Raw genomic sequence first — 18969 nt, forward strand, 5'->3', positions numbered from 1 at the left:
AAAGTTCCACAGGCAATTATGAGTTTGAATGGTGCTCTATGGTGTTCAGATTGTAAGGCTTGTTTTTCTTCGGTAACTCTGGTCTGGTTAGTGGGACGAGTCAAATTACAGAGGTCCTTTCTGTGGGAAAGTTTGTGAGTGGATGTATGTTGCTTGCTCTAGGGTACTTTTAGTAATGGGAAGCCTGTGACCCTTAAAAAGTTCCTGCATCCTTAATAAAGAGAGGGACATATCCAGTGCCTGGGACTTGGGACTTGGAAATTGGAATTATACACTAAGCAATTTAATTATGCTTGCCATCTTATCTGTCTATTGCACGTGGCAGAATTCATAATCTGACTAACTTCGCACGTTCTTTGTTGTGCACATAGAAGCCACAAAGCCCCCATAATTAGTGTTTACAGCTTTGGGATAGGTATGCATCAATATTTATACCCTTGCTAATTGTATGAACAATTTACTTACCTTCGAATTACTAAATTAAACATTTTTTTTAAATTATTTTTTTAATTATCAATCTAAAATCGTTTTTTTACAAAGACTGACGAACTTACAAAAAGACAGCTCTACCAGATTTTTTTTTTAATGTATTGCAGTACATATTTTTAATTGTAAAAATAATTCACTTAAATGAAACTTTGTAAACAGGCCATTCACCATTTTATAACCATTTCAACTTTGACAACCAGAGTTAACAGTCACATCGAGCACTGATCTTAATCACGTCACTGAAAAACAAACCAACAGTGCCATCTACTGGCCTAACACGCTAAATTAAAACAAACTAATATTTCTACATCGTAATTAAAATCAGTAAATGTACAAATCCATTTTAAAAATAAAATTACACATTACTAAATTATTACATATATTAAAAAATCAACATCCACTTCCAAATTATTTTATTATAATTGCACTTGCATTTAAGATTAATTATAATACTTTTGCCTGGGCGTTGAACTTAGCTCCGTTCGCGTAGTTTTCTGCACTTCGCACTCCACGGAGTGCAGAAAACTCATCTCCGCGATGTGTAACAGAGTTTTTTCCCCCCGCTCATGATTGTGAACGGTAAGTTCGCAATCGCGAACAGTAAGTTCGCGAGCGAGAGCTGCCGCTCGGGTAGAATTTGTACGCGAGCGGCAGGAATACCTGCACAAACTGCAGTTCGCACTGCACTACGCCACTCGCGGAACTTCGCAGTGTTTTTTTTTTAACTTTGTGGAGTTTCGCAAAACTCTACAAACTACACCCAGCCCTGTTCAGGTGGTCGTTGTTCTTGAACAGTAGTGGTTTAATGAGGTCGTGGTTCTGGTAAAGGTCGTGGTTAAGGATTCATTATTTAATACACTCGTTGTTAAGGATCCGTTGTTCAGGCTGTTTCCCCTGGTAGACACTATCTAGTTACAGATTCCTTACCTTCGAATTATCCCCAGGAGTCAGACTGGATCTGGAAATTTTTCATGAGCAGTATCCCTGTGTGCAGGTAGAAGGTCTTGTTCGGCTCCATGTGGCGTCGTCCACGGTTTCCTCACCGGAAGGGATGTGTATGGTGCCTATACAGGCCCTACTCCAGCGCACTGATGTCAGTTTCTTTTCCTGACTTTCCATGCTGGTAGTGCGGAGCCACGAAGAAACTGACCACTGGTGTGTAAAACTAGGGCCCTGAAAGGGGAACAGCCCTGTCCTTAGAAACCAGTTCGCAGAGCAGGGAGGATGGGTGGATCGGTAAGGAATCTGTGGCTAGATAGTCTCTCTACCAGATAAGGCGTTACTGGAGGTAAGTAGGGAGTTCCCCTGATAGAGACTTATAGCCGCAGATTCCTTAACAACTTAGAACAGATACCCAAGCAATACCTCCCCAGAGGTGGCTCTGTGAAACAATTTCACACCAAAAAGTCCTGCCCTACCGAACTGGAAAAGTGCCCACCCCGATGGACCTGACTGTCCAGGTAGTAGTACATTGTGAACATGTGCAGAGAGGCCAACGTTGCAGCCTGCTAGATGTCCAGGACCAGGACTTTACATGACAAGGCAGTGGTCCCAGCTTTTGATCTGGTGGAATGAGCACACAAACCTTCTGGGGGGTTGCTTCTTGGCCAATGCGTAGCAGATTTTAATGCAGAGCACAATCCATACTGAGATGGTTAATTTCTGCACCACCTTCCCTTTTTTGGCTCTGATACCCCACGAAGATTTGTTGATCGCCCACCAACAACTTTTGTGTGGTCAAGGCAGAACGACAACTCTCTTTTTGGGTCCAGCCGATGAACTCACATATCTTCCTTAGATTGATGCGGCAGAGTGCAAAAGGTAGGCAGGTTGATGGATTGGCCAAAATGAAAGGGAGTGAACCCTTCAGAAGAAAGGAAGGAAGATCTGGTGCGAAGGACCAGCTTGTCAGAGAAGATGTTGAGGTACGGAGGCTTAGATGACAAAGCCTGGCACTCACTGACCCTCCGGGCAGATGTTAAGGCTACCAGAAAGGCCGTGCTGATTGTAAGGAGCCTGAGAGGACAGTGTGTAGCGGTTCTAAAGGAGCATACATGAGAAAATTAGGTACTAAATTTGGGTCCCAGAGGCATGATAAAGGGTGAAGGAGAGAATATGTACTGGACACCTTTCTTCAAAAACCTTTGTATAATAGGGAACTTAAAGAGGGATGGCTGATCTGGCAACCACAGGAATGCAGAGATGGCAAAAAGATAGCCTTTTAAGGTGCCCACAGAACAACCCTGCTGGGCAAGATAAAGGATAAACAGAAGGACCTGAAAAAGGGGAGCAGAAAGGGGGTCAACCTGTTTTTCTGCAGACTATGCCACAAACTTGCCCCAACGACAGGCGTATACCGTCTTGGTGGAGGGACGCCTGACTGCCAAGAGGACATTACAGACTTCTGGTAGAAGATCGAAAACTGTCACCGCTCAATCTCCATGCATGAAGGCGGAGCATTGCTAGGTTCGGGTGGAGAACTCTCACCTGGTGTTGCGACAGAGGATCCTCCCAAAGGGGAGCCTGATTGGAGGACCAATGGCCATGCTCAACAGCTCGGGATACCAAACTCTCCAAGTCCAGTCAGAAGCTAGAACAATGACTTGGGCCCTTGTCGTTCCTGATCATCTTGAGAACTCTGGACAGGAGTGGAATGGGCGGAAAGGCATACTGAAGGCCTGAGCTCCACGCAAGACGAACAGTGTCTCAGAATGAGAGCTGCCTTGGAAACTGCACGGTGCAAAACTGCAGACATTGCACATTCTTGGTTGTGGAGAACAGATCTAACTCCCCACTGCCGAAAGAGACCTTGCACCAACTCTGGATGGAAACACCCATTTGTGATTCGCTAGGCATCATCGGCTGAGTTCGTCCTCCCAGATCTTGAGGGAGCCCACCAGATGTTAAACCATAACCAGAGGTGCAGAGCATCTTTACAAAGGCTCCATGACGGCACCCGCCCTTCTTTTTGCAGTACCACTTGGCTGTAGAATTGACCTGCACTAGCCTTCTCTTGATGGAGGGTTGAAAAACTTTCAGTACCAGCTAGATCGCTCGGGTGACCCCAATAGTTTGATGTGGAGTCCAGATTCCAGCAGAGACCAGTTGCCTCTGAGCTTCACCTCTCCCAGATGGCCGCCCAATCCCAGGAGTGAAGCATCTGTCACTATTGTCAGATCTGGTGGGGCAAGGGAGAGGGGTCTGCTGCTGATCCAGTACCCTCCAAGATCTGGACCATGTCATAGAAATTAAACTGATGCTGCGCCCACTGAACTTGAGGTCTCACTGCAGAGCCTGGATAGGCCAACAGGCATGTGTCACAAGCGGGTGGCAGGAGTCCATGAGGTCCAGCAGCCTCAGAGTCAGTCTCACCGAAACCCAGGAAATAAGCTGAAACATTGGTATCATAGCCCGAAGATCCTGGACTTGTCGCTCAGGGTATGTCCAAAATGGCACCTTGTCCAGAACAACTCAGATGAAAGGGAGTGTTCTGAGAGGGAGTCAGATGTGACCTTGGCACGTTGAAAGTGAAACCCCGCGAGTGCAGGAGGTCCACCGCAAGATGGGAAACTATTGCCTAGGGCGAACCCGCCTTCAACCAGCCAGTCGTCGAGATAGGGGAAGACTGCCATTCCTGATCTTAGCAGATGAACTGCAACCACCGCCATCACCTTGGTGAACACCTGAGGGTAAGGCTAAAAGGGAGCACGGCAAACAAAGTGCTTGTGGCCCACCACAATCTGCAGGTAATTCCTGTGGGCAGCAGGATGGGAATGGGGAAGAATGCGCCCAGCAAGTCCAACACTACCATCCAGTCTCCCAGGACAGGGGCAGACAGAACTTAAGAGCGCATGAGAATTTTGAATATCTCCTTTTTCAAGAAGAAGTTGAGATATGGTCTTCCGTCACCCTGTCGCAAGTGGATGAGCATGGGTGGAGGAGTAGTTACGAAGTGGAGGGAGTAGCCCCATCAGACAATCAGGAAGATCCAGTGGTGGGATGTTCTCGGCCTCCAGTGGTGCAGGTGATGGCATATCCTGCCTCTCAATGGTTGCCCATGATGGTCGGATGGCAAACTAAAGAGGCTGCAGCTGGTGGGGTGGGGCGGTGGTGGAGGGGTGGTAGTGGAGGGCAAGTGAGAACTGGACTGGCCTGACCTCTAGCTGTCCAACGTACTGAGGTTTCGCGTTCAGAGGCTGGGGATCTTGCAAGCCGTGGTGGTTGGGCGGGTGAGAACCCCCTTCTGTGGCCACAAAATGAGGACTGGAGTTGACGAGGGGCATGGAAAGCCCTACGGACTGGACCATTGCCCCACTGTCATTAAAGCGATCCAGCACAGAGTCTGCCTCGTCGCTGAAGAGACGGGAGCTATCAAAGGGCATGTCCATAAGCGAAGCTCGGACATCCCCTAGAAAGCCAGCTGTGTTCAGCCAGGCGTGGCAAGGCCATCGATGAAGAAACCGCTCTGCCTAGCAAGTGAGTCATGCCCAGACCACATTGAATTGTGAACTTATCTGCGACTCTTCCGTCCGCCATAGCTGGAGATATATGGCTTCTCTGGGACCATGGGTAGCAGCAACACAACCGAATCCCAAAGGGAATGGGAGTAATGGTTCACAGACCGTAATGCCAGGCTGGCAAAAGAAAACATTTTGTTACACAAGGTGTCCAGCCTTTTGGATTCCCTATACGGTGGGGTAGTAAGGTATGTATCAGGATTTACTTGGGAAGTAGAGGCTTGGACCACCACGCTCTCTGGGGTGGGGTGTTGTGTGAGCAAAGAGGGAGCTCCTTGGGTGGGGCAATAGCAGCAGGCCATTTTGCTACTCACAGGTGCCCCTGTGCAAGGACCAGGCCCCAAGCAGGACATCTGTAAGGGCTTCATTAAATGGGAGACGCAGTTCTGAGGGGTTAACTCCTGGCTGAAGCATCTCTGTCAAGACAGTAGTCTTCACTCCCATAGTGGGCAGCTGTAGGTCCAGGATAAACCTCAGCTGCCCATCTCACCATCATTACAAAAGAGGCTCCCACCTCCGTAGCCATGGTAGGAGGAGAGACCAAGCCAGTACCTGGGGAGGGTCCAGTCCACTGGCAACTCCCACTTCCTCCAATCAGTCCATATTAGGGTTGAAAGGCTAGCATTCTTCAGGGTCTAGCACCCACTCCCAATCGTCTCCATGTCCTAGCCCACAGGATTAGGGCTCAGGCTCCAGCCAGGAGGGAATGGCCCCTGACGACACTAGAGTCGGGTGACCCTCTAGCTCCGTGCTGGAGTCAGGAAAAAGAATGAGGAAGGTGCCGACAATGTGACCAGTGCCAAAGAAGGTCGACGTTGCTCGACAGGCACCGGTCCGGATCCATCTGTGGATTCAAGGGGCTCGACTGGCGCCGGGGTAGACCCACCAGCAAGGAACCAGTAGGGGGCCCCTTCCAAACCCACGAGATGGGCCGCCCAAATATGAGGTGCATGGCCTCCTAAAACTGAGTTGGGTGTGGGTCACTCCGGATCCCAGAAACTCAGGGAGGCGGAGAGATGGCCTGGGCTCAACTGCTGAGCCAGGCCTCAGGAGACAACGCTCCCTTATCTCGTCAGATGACTTTGGCAATCAGGATGAAACGGAAGACCTCTTCAACCTAATTTTTTCTTTTTGTGCGACTTACCGGAAGACGATTTAAACAAAGATTGATGGCTCCGTGACCAATCCCGGGACCTTCCCATCAACTGGGATAGAGAACATCATGGCATCGCACCTCAGGTGGCAAAGAGCTTGAGGGATCACTCCCTCAAGATCTTGGGATGCACAGCATGACAACTGACGCAGGTCTTGGTGTGTTCGTGCTCAAGACACCAGAGACAGACGAGGTGCAGGTCCTGCACTGATATTTGTCGATGACAAGCGCAGCAGGACTTGCATCTGGCCTTCCTCATAAACATTCCTGCCACACCACGAGATAAGTCTAAAAAAACTGACACCACGAGATAAGTCTAAACAAACGGACACCACGAGATAAGTCTAAACAAACTGACAAAACGTCAAAAAAGAGCAGCCAAAACATGACTGGTGGTATCTTTCTCCATATATGGCGCAGGAAGAAAAGAACTGACATAACTGTGCTGGGGTGGCGCCTATATAAGTACTGTACATGTCCAGTATGACGCCTGATGTTCATTCTAAGGTAAGGAATTTGCGGCTAGAAGTCGGTATCAGATACTTGTGCCCAAAGGTTGAGCTGCGCAGAAGGACAGTCTGCTTGACATCCCTGAGTAAGCATGGTGATGAGTTGGTCAGACTTGTTATTCACCTAGGATAGCATGGTCATTCATCAAGTTGGGGTGAAAGCGAAGGAGCTAACTAGTGGTGCAAACCACTTTTCTCTGGCAAGGGCCTGTTTCTCTTATCGGTTTTCTTACTGGCTACTGGAGAAGAGGGGGGGGCCTCTTCTATACATTCTTGGTCACTTACAGCACATAGCATGCAGGGGCCCCCCAGAATCATATTGTCTATGATAAGAAAGAAAATGGTATTCAACACAGTTTGCTCACCTGGGGCTCATACTACTTGGGACTTCAGTCTGCAGGTATACTCTTTAATTCCTCTGTGGCACTTCTTTAGAGGAATCAGACATATCTTGAGATATGTCATTGCCGTCTACAGAAGTGGCAAAGATGTGGTGGTAGAGAGGAGCTTTGGCAATTAAGTCACCAATGAACTGTGACCCAGAGGCAGCAGGGGATGGAGGTAGAGCGCCATGTAATGAGGAAGCCAGACCATGTGCTGGATGAGAGAATTAAAAAGTGTCAATGAGGGTTTCAGAGCCAGTGACATTGGCCACAGAACCCATCATCTCAGCCTCACATATGGGGTAAGGAATGGATCTGGGGCAGTTACATTGAAAACTAAAACATCTACAGAGCAGTCTGGTTTAGGAGAAGACTTGGGTTCGCCAATTAACCTGAGAACGGCTGCAGGGGTCAGAGGACTGCAGAGGAGGGAAACATTGGGAAACACAATTGTTCCATGAAAGGGGTCGAATTGCAGGGAACTCTCCAAATCAGATTACTACTTAGGGTGCCCATCTCCGGGACAATGACATTACTTCAATAAGGCTGAGAAAGGTGAAGACCCATGAATAATTTCTAGTTTCTAGAAATTGCTTTTGGAGCACTATGCACAGTGGACAGTAATGTCTGAATAACACAAACCTCCGAAAATGATTGATGAATGGGAGTTGGTGAATGTGTAAAGTTGGTAGGGCAGCAGATGCACATGCACCGGGCTCGCCAACTCTTAGCTGTGAAAAAAGATGATCTGGTACCTCACCTACTGCACTGGAGGAAAATGGAATTAACATATAACAACAATTCCTTACCAATTAATTTGGTAACAGTAACACCCGTCGATTATAGCCCTATGACTCTTAACATCTGTGTTAGAAACTGCTTGTTTATTACAAAGAGTACTTGTGTCAATAACACAAAATCCATTCTACAGTAGCGCTTATGTCTGCTATTCAGCCGACGAGTTGAATTAAAAATTCTCTGTCTTAGTCAAAGAGCTATGAATAACATAAGCCAGGTAAATCATTACAACCAGCAGAGAATATGCCATGTGTGACAATGGTGAGAACGCCACAGGCCAGAGCTAAACAGCAGAGCACAGGGAGATGATGAGAAGGTAAAAGAAAAATTGCAGAACAGAAAATGGAGCAGGATAAGCCAATGCCTGAAGATGAGCAAGAAGGCATCAAAGGTGTGGCAGAAGGAATAATGTAATCAGGACAGGTTGAACAAAAGAGAGAAGGAAAACTTACTGATGCCAAATTCAATCTGCTCGCTGTACTTTTCCAAATCAATTTGAATGCTGGCCCTGAAGAAGTCCAACTTGGCCTTGAGCTGCTGGGATAGAGAGGCCATTGAGTTCTTCTGCTTTGAGAGAGTGCTGTTATATCGTAACAGATTCATTCTGTAAGGTAAAATAGTATACGTTTAAGAATGCACATTGCATGAAACACTAACATTAAAATACCCTCCCACAATTCATAAGTGTGATTCTATTTGTCTGCCTGGGATTCCTAAGTAATGTTCGATTGCTTAGGACATTTAGTAGTGAATCATCCTTGCTCCATACAGCCATCTTCATCTCACTCGCCTTTAAAAACACTGGACCCATAAATAACCCTGTCCTCAGTGTAACTTATATAGGTGAAAGGTAGGAAAGCTTCCTCCACTCCGTTACATGACCCTAAAGGTCCAAAGCCACCTTAAAGAACACCAGGCACCAAAATGGGTGTCCCCTCGCCAGTACCAATCTCCTGCATTACAAACAGGAAGTTAGACATTTTAACAGAAGGAATTGACACACGATTACTTATGAATTAATTGAAGATACCCAAGATGAAGAAATGGATTACATGTAAGTAGCAATCAGGTTTTCATTAAGTGATCCTCTTTAATATTCACAGACACTGCAACCAATAGCAGGTTTTCCTTCTTTCGGGTTAGTGGATAATCCAGGAGCACAAAGACTAAGGTACAATACTGAAAAAGGATTTAAGCCCCTGGTTAAATAAGTTCTTCCCCAACCCATGTAGAGCCCAGTGAGGGAGCAGTAATCACAATACTATCCCGCTGAAAAATTATGGGAGTTATTTAGAAGGAAATATGAGAAGCTGCTCTATTGCAAGCAAAGCTAGCTCTTCCCTAGTCCATATTGGGAATGCTAGCTCTTGGGTTACAAGAGATGGAAATAAAAACCTCTCTGACTACGTATTATCTAGATGGTGAGATAGTGCAGGCATATCAATATAGACAATTTTAATATATCCTTGACTTCACATCGCTGGCCCTAAAAAATTAGTTGCATTGCTCTAGAGAGCATAAAAAAGGTTGACAAGGTAGAAAAGATGCTTTAGTTTAAACAGAATAGACGGGACCATTGAGTATGAAAAACATTTAGAATGGCAGAGGAATCATAGATTCCTAAATATATTCTACTCTACTGCAAAAATATAAAGTCTGCTTTAACTTGTCATAATAGTCAGCTGGAAAGTGATTCACCACAAAAAACACATACACACCAGATCCAAGCATCTGTCAAACATAAGACCAACCAACAACAAAGTCAAACAAGGAAAATACTTTTAATTTTAAATGCTTTTCAATTTTCCATCTTCTGGGAAGTCTTTTTACAGAGAGAAAAAAGGATTCTTCTGTGTCGAAGAGAACTAGCACCTCTTGTTCTGGGCAACTGCGCTTTGCTTATTAATATTGGATTAGAAGTACGTGTATTTGAAGGCTACCATAGCTGCAGAAAAGAAGCTTAAAACCAGGGACAGCCTTGCAAAATAAGTAAACGTAAACTGTTTATGTCGGACATCCTGTACAGTAAGATCAAAGCATTTGATCTACCATTCAATGCAAATCCCTTCTTTCTTCATTACAAAGAAAACTTTAAACCTTGCACATGGCCTTCTAGAAAAAAGCCCAACATCCTAGAATACGAGTCTTAGAGCACAAGTCACTAACCCAAAATAAAGGAATATAAGATTTATTTCAAAAGACAAAGGATGTCAGAGAGTTACTGCCCCTCATGTATAAGGAATGATTTTAATATGAACTCCATGAAAGGAACAACAGTTTGACGGCTCATTAAATGCCTACATAACAGATATCAGGATAATATTTGTTGCAGCACTATATAGAATGGCTGTGGGCGTGGTCAACCAACATGGCCAAGTGGAAGTAAAGGACCCGAGCAATTCATGCGTGGTCTCGAGTTAGCAGGGAAACCTGGTGGATCACTTTGCGGGATTTGAAAAGTCCAGCAATCCATGAGGCAGCAGGGGTGACTAGAATCCCCTGGAGATCACTAACAACCTTATGCGGCAATCGCATTGACCAGCCCACCAACTGGGAAGGACCGCGACCTCCATTACAACTAAGAACGCACTGCAGTTGAGGGAGGTTGTCGCGCTGTGCCAACAGAATGGGGACCTAGCCTCTCCACTTACCTGCCTGAAGAATGGTTCGCGATGAGCCACGGGGCCCCAACCATTAGGGCTTTGTATCCCCAAGCGGCGGGCCAGTGTGCCGACTTCAAAGTAGCAGCCGTGCAGGATGCCGCGCTGGGAGATGAGAGGTGTCGGCCCAAGCGGTTGTGGCCTGCTGAGGATATCTTCAATAAATAATAGGAGCTGTCACCCTCCCTCTGGCCTCTGCCCCACGGGGCGCCCACTTGTACTCCTTGATGACCACACTGTGGATAAGGGGGCCAATGTTCTTTTGCAGCACCTCCCAGCCTGCAATGTAAAGGCTATATATGGTTTGACAACTCCTGCCACCACTACGCATCTGACAAGTGCTGAGGCCTGTACTTATCTTGGTTCTCCAAAGGGCGGACCCCATGCTCTCTAACACACTATCCAATCCTTACATCACAGCTCCCTCAGGGGGCTGCGGCCGGGTATTACTGTTAAGACTCTGCGGCCCCTTGCGGCCCACTGGGGCATGCTCTCAGCCGCTCTGTGCTCTGTGCTGCCTGGCTAGGCCTCCACCCATGGCGTAAATGCCTCCAGAAACTGGGGTGAATGTATGACATTGTTCTGCATTCTGTCCATCAACTGTGGTTTTTGCATTTGTCACCCCGAGTGGGATGCGTATGCTCAGACGTGAGTCCCATGCACTCCACACCACTGGATTCAAGCAAGCCGGGCTGAAGATGGCTGGAATGCCAGAAACCGGTCCTCGGAAGCTTGTTTCCGGTCCAGGGAAGGCATGGCTTGGCAGTTCTGGCTGGAATGTTCCCATGAGGCACAGGGTCAGACTGATTTGCATATGGCCATGTCTGAACTGGGGTGGTGTGGAGTGCAAAAAAACGATGGATTTAGGCCCAGATCTCTGTACTGGGGTGAATGTATGACATTGTTCTGCATTCTGTCCATCAACTGTGGTTTTAGCATTTGTCACCCCAAGTGGGATGGGTATGCTCAGACATGAGTCTCATGCACTCCACACCACTGGATTCAAGCAAGCCGGGCTGAAGACGGCTGGAATGCCAGAAATCTATCCTCGGAAGCTTGTTTCCGGTCCAGGGAAGGCATGGCTTGGCAGTTCCGGCTGGACTGTTCCCATGAGGCACAGGGTCAGACTGATTTGCATATGACCATGTCTGAACTGTGGTGGTGTTGAGTGCAAAAAAACGATGGATTTAGGCCCAGATCTCTGTACTGGGGTGAATGTATGACATTGTTCTGCATTATGTCCATCAACTGTGGTTTTTGCATTTGTCAACCCGAGTGGGATGGGAATGCTCAGACGTGAGTCCCATGCACTCCACACCACTGGATTCAAGCAAGCCGGGCTGAAGACGGCTGGAATGCCAGAAACCAGTCCTCGGAAGCTTGTTTCCGGTCCAGGGAAGGCATGGCTTGGCAGTTGGGGCTGGACTGTTCCCAAGAGGCACAGGGTCAGACTGATTTGCATATGGCCATGTCTGAACTGGGGTGGTGTGGAGTGCAAAAAAACGATGGATTTAGGCCCAGATCTCTGTACTGGGGTGAATGTACGACATTGTTCTGCATTCTGTCCATCAACTGTGGTTTTAGCATTTCTCACCCCAAGTGGGATGGGTATGCTCAGACGTGAGTCTCATGCACTCCACACCACTGGATTCAAGCAAGCCGGGCTGAAGACGTCTGGAATGCCAGAAACCGGTCTTCGGAAGCTTGTTTCCGGTCCAGGGAAGGCATGGCTTGGCAGTTCCGGTTGGACTGTTCCCATGAGGCACAGGGTCAGCCTGATTTGCATATGGCCATGTCTGAACTGGAGTGGTGTGGAGTGCAAATAAAACGATGGATTTAGGCCCAGATCTCTGTACTGGGGTGAATGTATGACATTGTTCTGCATTCTGTCCATCAACTGTGGTTTTTGCATTTGTCACCCCGAGAGGGATGGGAATGCTCAGACGTGAGTCCCATGCACTCCACGCCACTGGATTCAAGCAAGCCGGGCTGAAGACGGCTGGAATGCCAGAAACCAGTCCTCGGAAGCTTGTTTCCGGTCCAGGGAAGGCATGGCTTGGCAGTTCGGGCTGGACTGTTTCCATGAGGCACAGGGTCAGACTGATTTTCATATGGCCATGTCTGAATTGGGGTGGTGTGGAGTGCAAAAAAACGATGGATTTAGGCCCAGATCTCTGTACTGGGGTGAATGTATGACATTGTTCTGCATTCTGTCCATCAACTGTGGTTTTTGCATTTGTCACCCCGAGTGGGATGGGTATGCTCAGACGTGAGTCCCATGCACTCCACACCACTGGATTCAAGCAAGCCGGGCTGAAGACGGCTGGAATGCCAGAAACCAGTCCTCGGAAGCTTGTTTCCGGTCCAGGGAAGGCATGGCTTGGCAGTTCGGGCTGGACTGTTCCCATGAGGCACAGGGTCAGACTGATTTGCATATGGCCATGTCTGAACTGGGGTGGTTTGGAGTGCAAAAAAACGATGATTTAGGCCCAGATCTCTGTACTGGGGTGAATGTATGACATTGTTCTGCATTCTGTCCATCAACCGTGGTTTTTGCATCCAGAAAAGACACAGCAGAACAAAGTATACAGTTACTTTCAACCAACAGAGACCAGAGAAGGGCGCCCTTTCACCCCCAGAGACAGCGTCAAGGCATTAACCAAGGAAGAGCTCCTGGCTTTGTTGCAAGACTTCAAGAAATAACAGAGAGGAACTGAAAGTGGCCTGTCCACCTCGCTAGACGATCTTTGCTCAGACATCAATTCAAGGCTCTTGACACTGCAACAGGATGTTGACTCTTTAGATATACACACACTGGACTTAGAAACTAAATGTCAATCCTAAGAGCATCAAGTATATTAACTGGAAGGCTCTTCTGCACAATCCCAGGACCAGCTGCAGGTTACGATTTTAAAATGCGAAGACTTAGAAAACTGTTAATAATGGGATTGTATTAGTCTACGGAATCTGGAGGAGAGGGGGTAGAGGGCCCAGACTTGGAAGCATTTGCGGTGGGCTTGTTCCCCGAACGCCTAGGAGACAAACAGATCAAGGTCAAAATAGAACAGGTTCACGGGGTAGGACACCCATGCCTGTGGCTGGTGATGGTAAATGACCAAGGGATGTACTTGACAAGCTTCACTCTTAAAGTTAGAGAAGCTATCTTACAAGCAGAGAGAAAAAAGGAATCGATAATTTTCCAAGGGGTGGCATGCTACGTATTTCATGACATTGTGACAGCCACACTGGCCCGCAGACTCCAATTTGGAGCAGTAACAGATAAACTGCGCCATAACCATATCAAATAAAGGTGGGCATATCCCTTTGGCCTCGCATTTGAATACCAACATAAGCCCTATCACTTTACAGAAGTGCCTGATAAGGCGACACGGTTGGGCTTACTACCCCTAGATTGCAGAAATACAGAGAGGCCCGAGAGAGACCGACCACAAGTTCAATGTCAGGAACTGGAAGAGGACAATGGCTTCATAAAAAACATTTGAAAAGACAAGGAAAGAGGGGAGGAGCTTCGCTGCCAACCAAGATGGCTGCGTGAGCTCGGAGCTCCGAAGACCTCCCGATCCTCCGCAATAATCCTGTGATCCATCCTGTCCCACGATTGTGGGAATCGGTTGCTAAGCCGGTCCTGAGGCGGCGCCCGCTTTCGGAATGAAAATCGGACATTCCTAGACCCAGTTAGCTCGACGGATCCCGGAGGCTCCGCCCGCATCACTGGCGACCGTTGTGGGGTACAGCGGTGTCTCCACATGGTACCTCCCTGCCTACGCTTCTTCATCCCGATGGGTGCTACTGATCCTTGAGCGCCTTGCTGGGCGGCCTCAACACTGGACTTTGGAGATATCGTCGTGTGCATTGGGCATACTACACTGGACTCTTTCGCCCCTGGTGTCCCCCCCGTCCCGAGAGTGCCAACATGGCGGGCAAGGGAGGCTCGGACGTAGGCAAATCTCAGCGGCTCAACAGGAAACCATCCCAGTCCCAGTCCACCATTCCGGAGCGATTCTCCCAGTCTAAGGGATCACCGGTGCTGGTGGTTCATACTAAGGACTCAGGAAGAGATGAATCGCCGGACGACTCCGAGATAACGCTTCGGGACGTCATGGGAGCGATATCGGGGGTGAAGACGGAGATGCACACTCTCCGCGAGGAACTATCCAGCAAGGTTGACTCCCTGAAGATTGAGTTGAACCTCATCAGGACCGACCTCGGGAAAACTAATGACCGGGTGAAATCGCTGGACCTTAAGACTTCCAGCCTGGTCACGGATGTGTCTGATATACAGTTGGAGGTGCGCGACCTGAAAATGGCTAACGGAATGCTGGCGCGTCGACTGGACGAGTTCGAGGGTCGCGCGCGGCGCCAAAATGTTCGCATCACCGGGGTACCGGAAAAGGCAGAGGAAGACTCGACTGAGCTCTTTGTGGAAGAACTGGTGGTTAAGAACTTGGCACCGGGGGGCCTGAGCAAGTTCTTTTCGGTAGAACGGGCCCACAGGATCCCGGGTGGGCCGCCGAAATCGGGTGCCTCCCCTCGCCCCATCATCGCGAGGCTGTTCAATTACAGGGACAGAGACGCTATCCTGCAAGCATCGAGGACCGCGGGCCCTCTCCGCTTCCAGAACTCTGATGTGAACTTCTTCCCGGATTTCACCCAGGCTGTTCAGAAGAAGCGCCAGAGCTTTACGGGGGTGAAACGGAGACTGAGGGAGATGGGCCTACGCTACTCTATGCTCTATCCTGCCAAGCTTCGCATTGAGCGTGACCACCGGACCTTCTTCTTTGACTTTCCGGACGAGGTGGGACACTGGCTTGATACCCTGCCCCAGGAACGACATGAGCCGACCGACCAGACGGAGGAAACCACCGGAGGCGCGGAAGCACGGGAATGATTGTTTGGTTACTTGTCTTCCGAGAGCTGGGTTGCCGTGAGGGACTTCGGCTTTTGACATTGCTGCTATTATTTTGACTCGTTTTGTAATTAATATGGGGGATGACGGGGGGGGATGGGATGTCTCCTTTCTCCTCTGTGGGCTTCTTGTAGGTTAGTTAAGGGGCGACAGGCACACTGCTAGTTGGGGTGGATTATAGTCTGATGCAGGGGTGCAGGGTGGTGGGTAGTTGGGGTGTGTTTTTTCGTACTTTTTCTTTGTTTTACTCTTTGTCCTGGCTGAGGAACTACTGGACTGAAATGTTATTGCTGTGGGCGCTGTTGTGGGTGGGGGAGGGGGCGCGGAACGTCCTTGATGATGGGGGGTAAATCTCTTAATTTGTTGAGCTGGAATGTTAGCGGGTTGGGGGACCGTATTAAGAGGGGAGTTGTGTTGCAGATGCTCAAGCGCTGTTCGCCTGATGTGGTTTTTCTACAAGAGACCCACTTGGTGGGACATGCCTGTAAGGCCTTGAATAGACGGGGATACAAAATGGTGGCACATTCAGGGTTCTCCTCGGGTTCCAGAGGGGTGGGCATCATGGTGCGCACGTCCCTCCCGTTGGAGGTGGAGTCTGTACTTGCTGATGAAAGAGGCAGATACGTGGCGTTGGTGGGCAAGTGGGAGGGCCGCACGCTAGTTTTGGTTTCGGTTTATGTTCCCCCGGGGCTGCAGGAGACTACTTTCAGGGACCTGGGAGGCGCCATTTTAGGTCTCCCCGAGGGATTGTTGCTGATGGGTGGGGACTTCAACTCTGTAGTCTCGGGGGAGTTGGACCGCTTTCCCTCCAGGGATCTTCGCCCTTCCCAAACTTGGCTGCCTGATTTTTTGAGCTCCATGGGGATGGTTGATTGCTGGCGATTGTTACATCCTACCCAGCGGCAGTACACTTTTCTCTCGGGTGCCCACGGTAGCTTTTCTAGAATAGACTACGTCCTCACCCCGGCTGCCCAGGCGCGGTGTGTGTCCACTGCGCGTCTCTTAGCTAGGGGCATTTCAGATCATTCCCCGGTCTGGGTCTCTTTTGACTTCCAGATCCCCGCGTCGTCGCGAGTGGCTCCCATTAACCCGTGGTACTTTCGCGATCCGAAGACCAGGGCTCTCCTGACTAAAGCTATGGACCGGTACTTTGTCGAAAATACTGGCTCCGTTGATTCCGCTGTCTCCCTTTGGGAGGCCTTTAAAACTGTGCTTCGTGGCGAGGCCTTCTCCCTGATTGCGGGGGCTCGCCGCCGCCGGGATGAGGACGTGGTGCGGCTGGAGTCTGAACTCGCTGACCTGAGCGCCCAACTGGAGCTGGATCCGTCTCCCGACTTGATTCACGCTCTCTCCCTTAAACAGTCCGAACTCCGGGCGACCACCACTGATGCAGCGAAGGCCTTGAGCAGGGAACAGCAGGGCAGGATATATGACTCGGGTGATAAGGCGGGCAAGCTCTTGGCGTGGCTGGATAGACGGGAACTGGCGTCCCGGGTGGTCCCAGAACTGGTGGGTGAGGATGGTCTATCCCTGACGGACCCGGCGGCTATAGTTGGGTCCTTCGCTGAATACTTTGAGGGGGTATATACCTCCGCAAATCCTCTCCCAGAGTCCGTCTCGGCCTCCTTTCTGGAGGACATTGACCTTCCCTGCCTCTCGGATCTTGACCGAGAAGACGTGGATCGAGACCTGTCTGAGGATAAGGTGGCCCTGGCGATCCGCTCGCTGCGCTCCGGCAAAGCACCGGGACCCAACGGTATCCCGGTCGAGCTTTATAAACTCAAGGCCGATGCGCTGGCCACACCATTGCTTAATATGTTCCTTGAAGCCCGCGAGACGGGAGAACTCCCCCTCGACCAGAGACTCGCCACCATTGTGGTGATCCACAAAGAAGGAAAACCACGTGATTTGTGCCGGTCCTATAGACCCATCTCGCTACTGAACGCCGAACCCAAGATCCTGGCCAAATTGCTGGCCAACCGGCTGGTGGGTGTGATCACGGACTTGGTCCATCCGGACCAGTCCGGCTTCATACCGTACCGGAACACGGCGCTCAACTTGAGGAGACTCCACGCGGTCATGGCACGTGCTCACCTGCTTCGTGAGCCTGCAGTTCTCGCCTCGCTTGACGCCACTATGGCTTTCGACTCACTGGAGTGGAATTACTTGTGGGCTGTTCTAGCCAAGTTGGGGTTTGGGCCCACTTACATCGGATGGGTCCGACTGCTCTATACCGCACCGTTGGCCAATGTGGCCGTCAATGGTCGGCTGTCGGCCTCCTTTGCGCTGCACAGGGGCACCAGACAAGGTTGTCCGCTCTCGCCGCTCCTGTTCGCTCTGGCGCTGGAACCCCTGGCGGCTTGGATCAGGACGCACCCTGATGTCTCCGGGATTGCGTGGTCACCTGGCCTTGAGGACCGAGTGTCGCTTTACGCGGACGACATCCTCTTGTATCTCACCTCTCCTTGCCGCTCACTTATTGTGGTTTTTGACTTGCTGGGTACCTTCGGGTCCCACTCCGGCTTGGTGATCAACTGGTCTAAATCCTCACTATACACGTTGTGTGGGGACACTCCGCGCCTCCCCCGTGGGTGCTCAATACAGATAGCCCAGCAGGGCTTTCGGTACCTGGGCATTTACGTGTCGCGCGACCCCCGAGCCCGATACTCACACAACCTTCTACCACCGCTTGCGCGCTTACGCAGAGATGTCGAGGGATGGAAGAAGCTACCGATCTCCCTAATAGGCAGAGCCGCTTTATTCAAAATGATGGCGCTACCTCACTTCCTTTACGCTTTGCAAAACACCCAAGATCCGGTCCCGGCCAAATACTTTGGAGAGATCGAATCCCTGCAGCGAGCACTGTTGTGGGATGGGAGGCCACGAATCTCGTTGCTCAAGCTGACCATACCGTGTTACGACGGGGGTATCGCCCTACCGGATATGCGACGCTACTACTGGGCGTCCCAGCTTGCGGCCATCAACCACGGCCTTTATGGCCCAGCGGCCAGCCCGGGCTACGCCATGGATCGGTGGCTCGTGAACGACGGGAACTATTATAGAGCCTTATACTCCAGGTCCTTGGACCGGAAGCTGACGGGCCCCACCAAAACGATGGTACATATATGGCGTGCGGTCACTGACACTCTGGGCTGGAAAGATAGGATTACCCTGGCCACACCCCTATATGACTCAGACGTACTGGGAAAGCTGTGGAAAACTAAAGGTTTCGACCGGTGGGACACCATCGGGATATCTAAGGTTGGGGACATGTTGGCGAGGGGGAGGGTAAAGTCGTTTGACATGCTACAGTCTGAGTACCAGCTGGCGTCGACGGAATATTTCCGACACGCCCAGCTTAGTCATGCCCTCTCCCCTCACATATCTGACGGAGATGCGATCCCTGAGTCATCACCCCTGGAGGATCGGGTGCTGGACGGCCACATGCCGGACAGCGCTATTTCCCTGACGTACAAAAAACTCATCAATGTGAGAGTGGATCTGCTTGAACGATTGAGGTTGCACTGGGTGAA

General features: G+C 49.8%; 1 protein-coding gene across 1 annotated transcript in view; it reads right to left on the reverse strand.

The window, feature by feature from the left end:
* Positions 1-18969, reverse strand: part of IKBKB (inhibitor of nuclear factor kappa B kinase subunit beta) — a 616380-nt gene that overhangs the window by 114776 nt on the left and 482635 nt on the right. Inside the window, exon 14 of the mRNA XM_086943580.1 lies at positions 8302-8453. Within this exon, the coding sequence (XP_086799706.1) occupies positions 8302-8453 (152 nt within the window). The remainder of the gene's footprint in view (positions 1-8301; positions 8454-18969) is intronic.

Source organism: Lissotriton vulgaris, chromosome 11 (assembly GCF_964263255.1).
Source record: "Lissotriton vulgaris chromosome 11, aLisVul1.2, whole genome shotgun sequence".
Lineage (NCBI taxonomy): Eukaryota > Metazoa > Chordata > Amphibia > Caudata > Salamandridae > Lissotriton > Lissotriton vulgaris.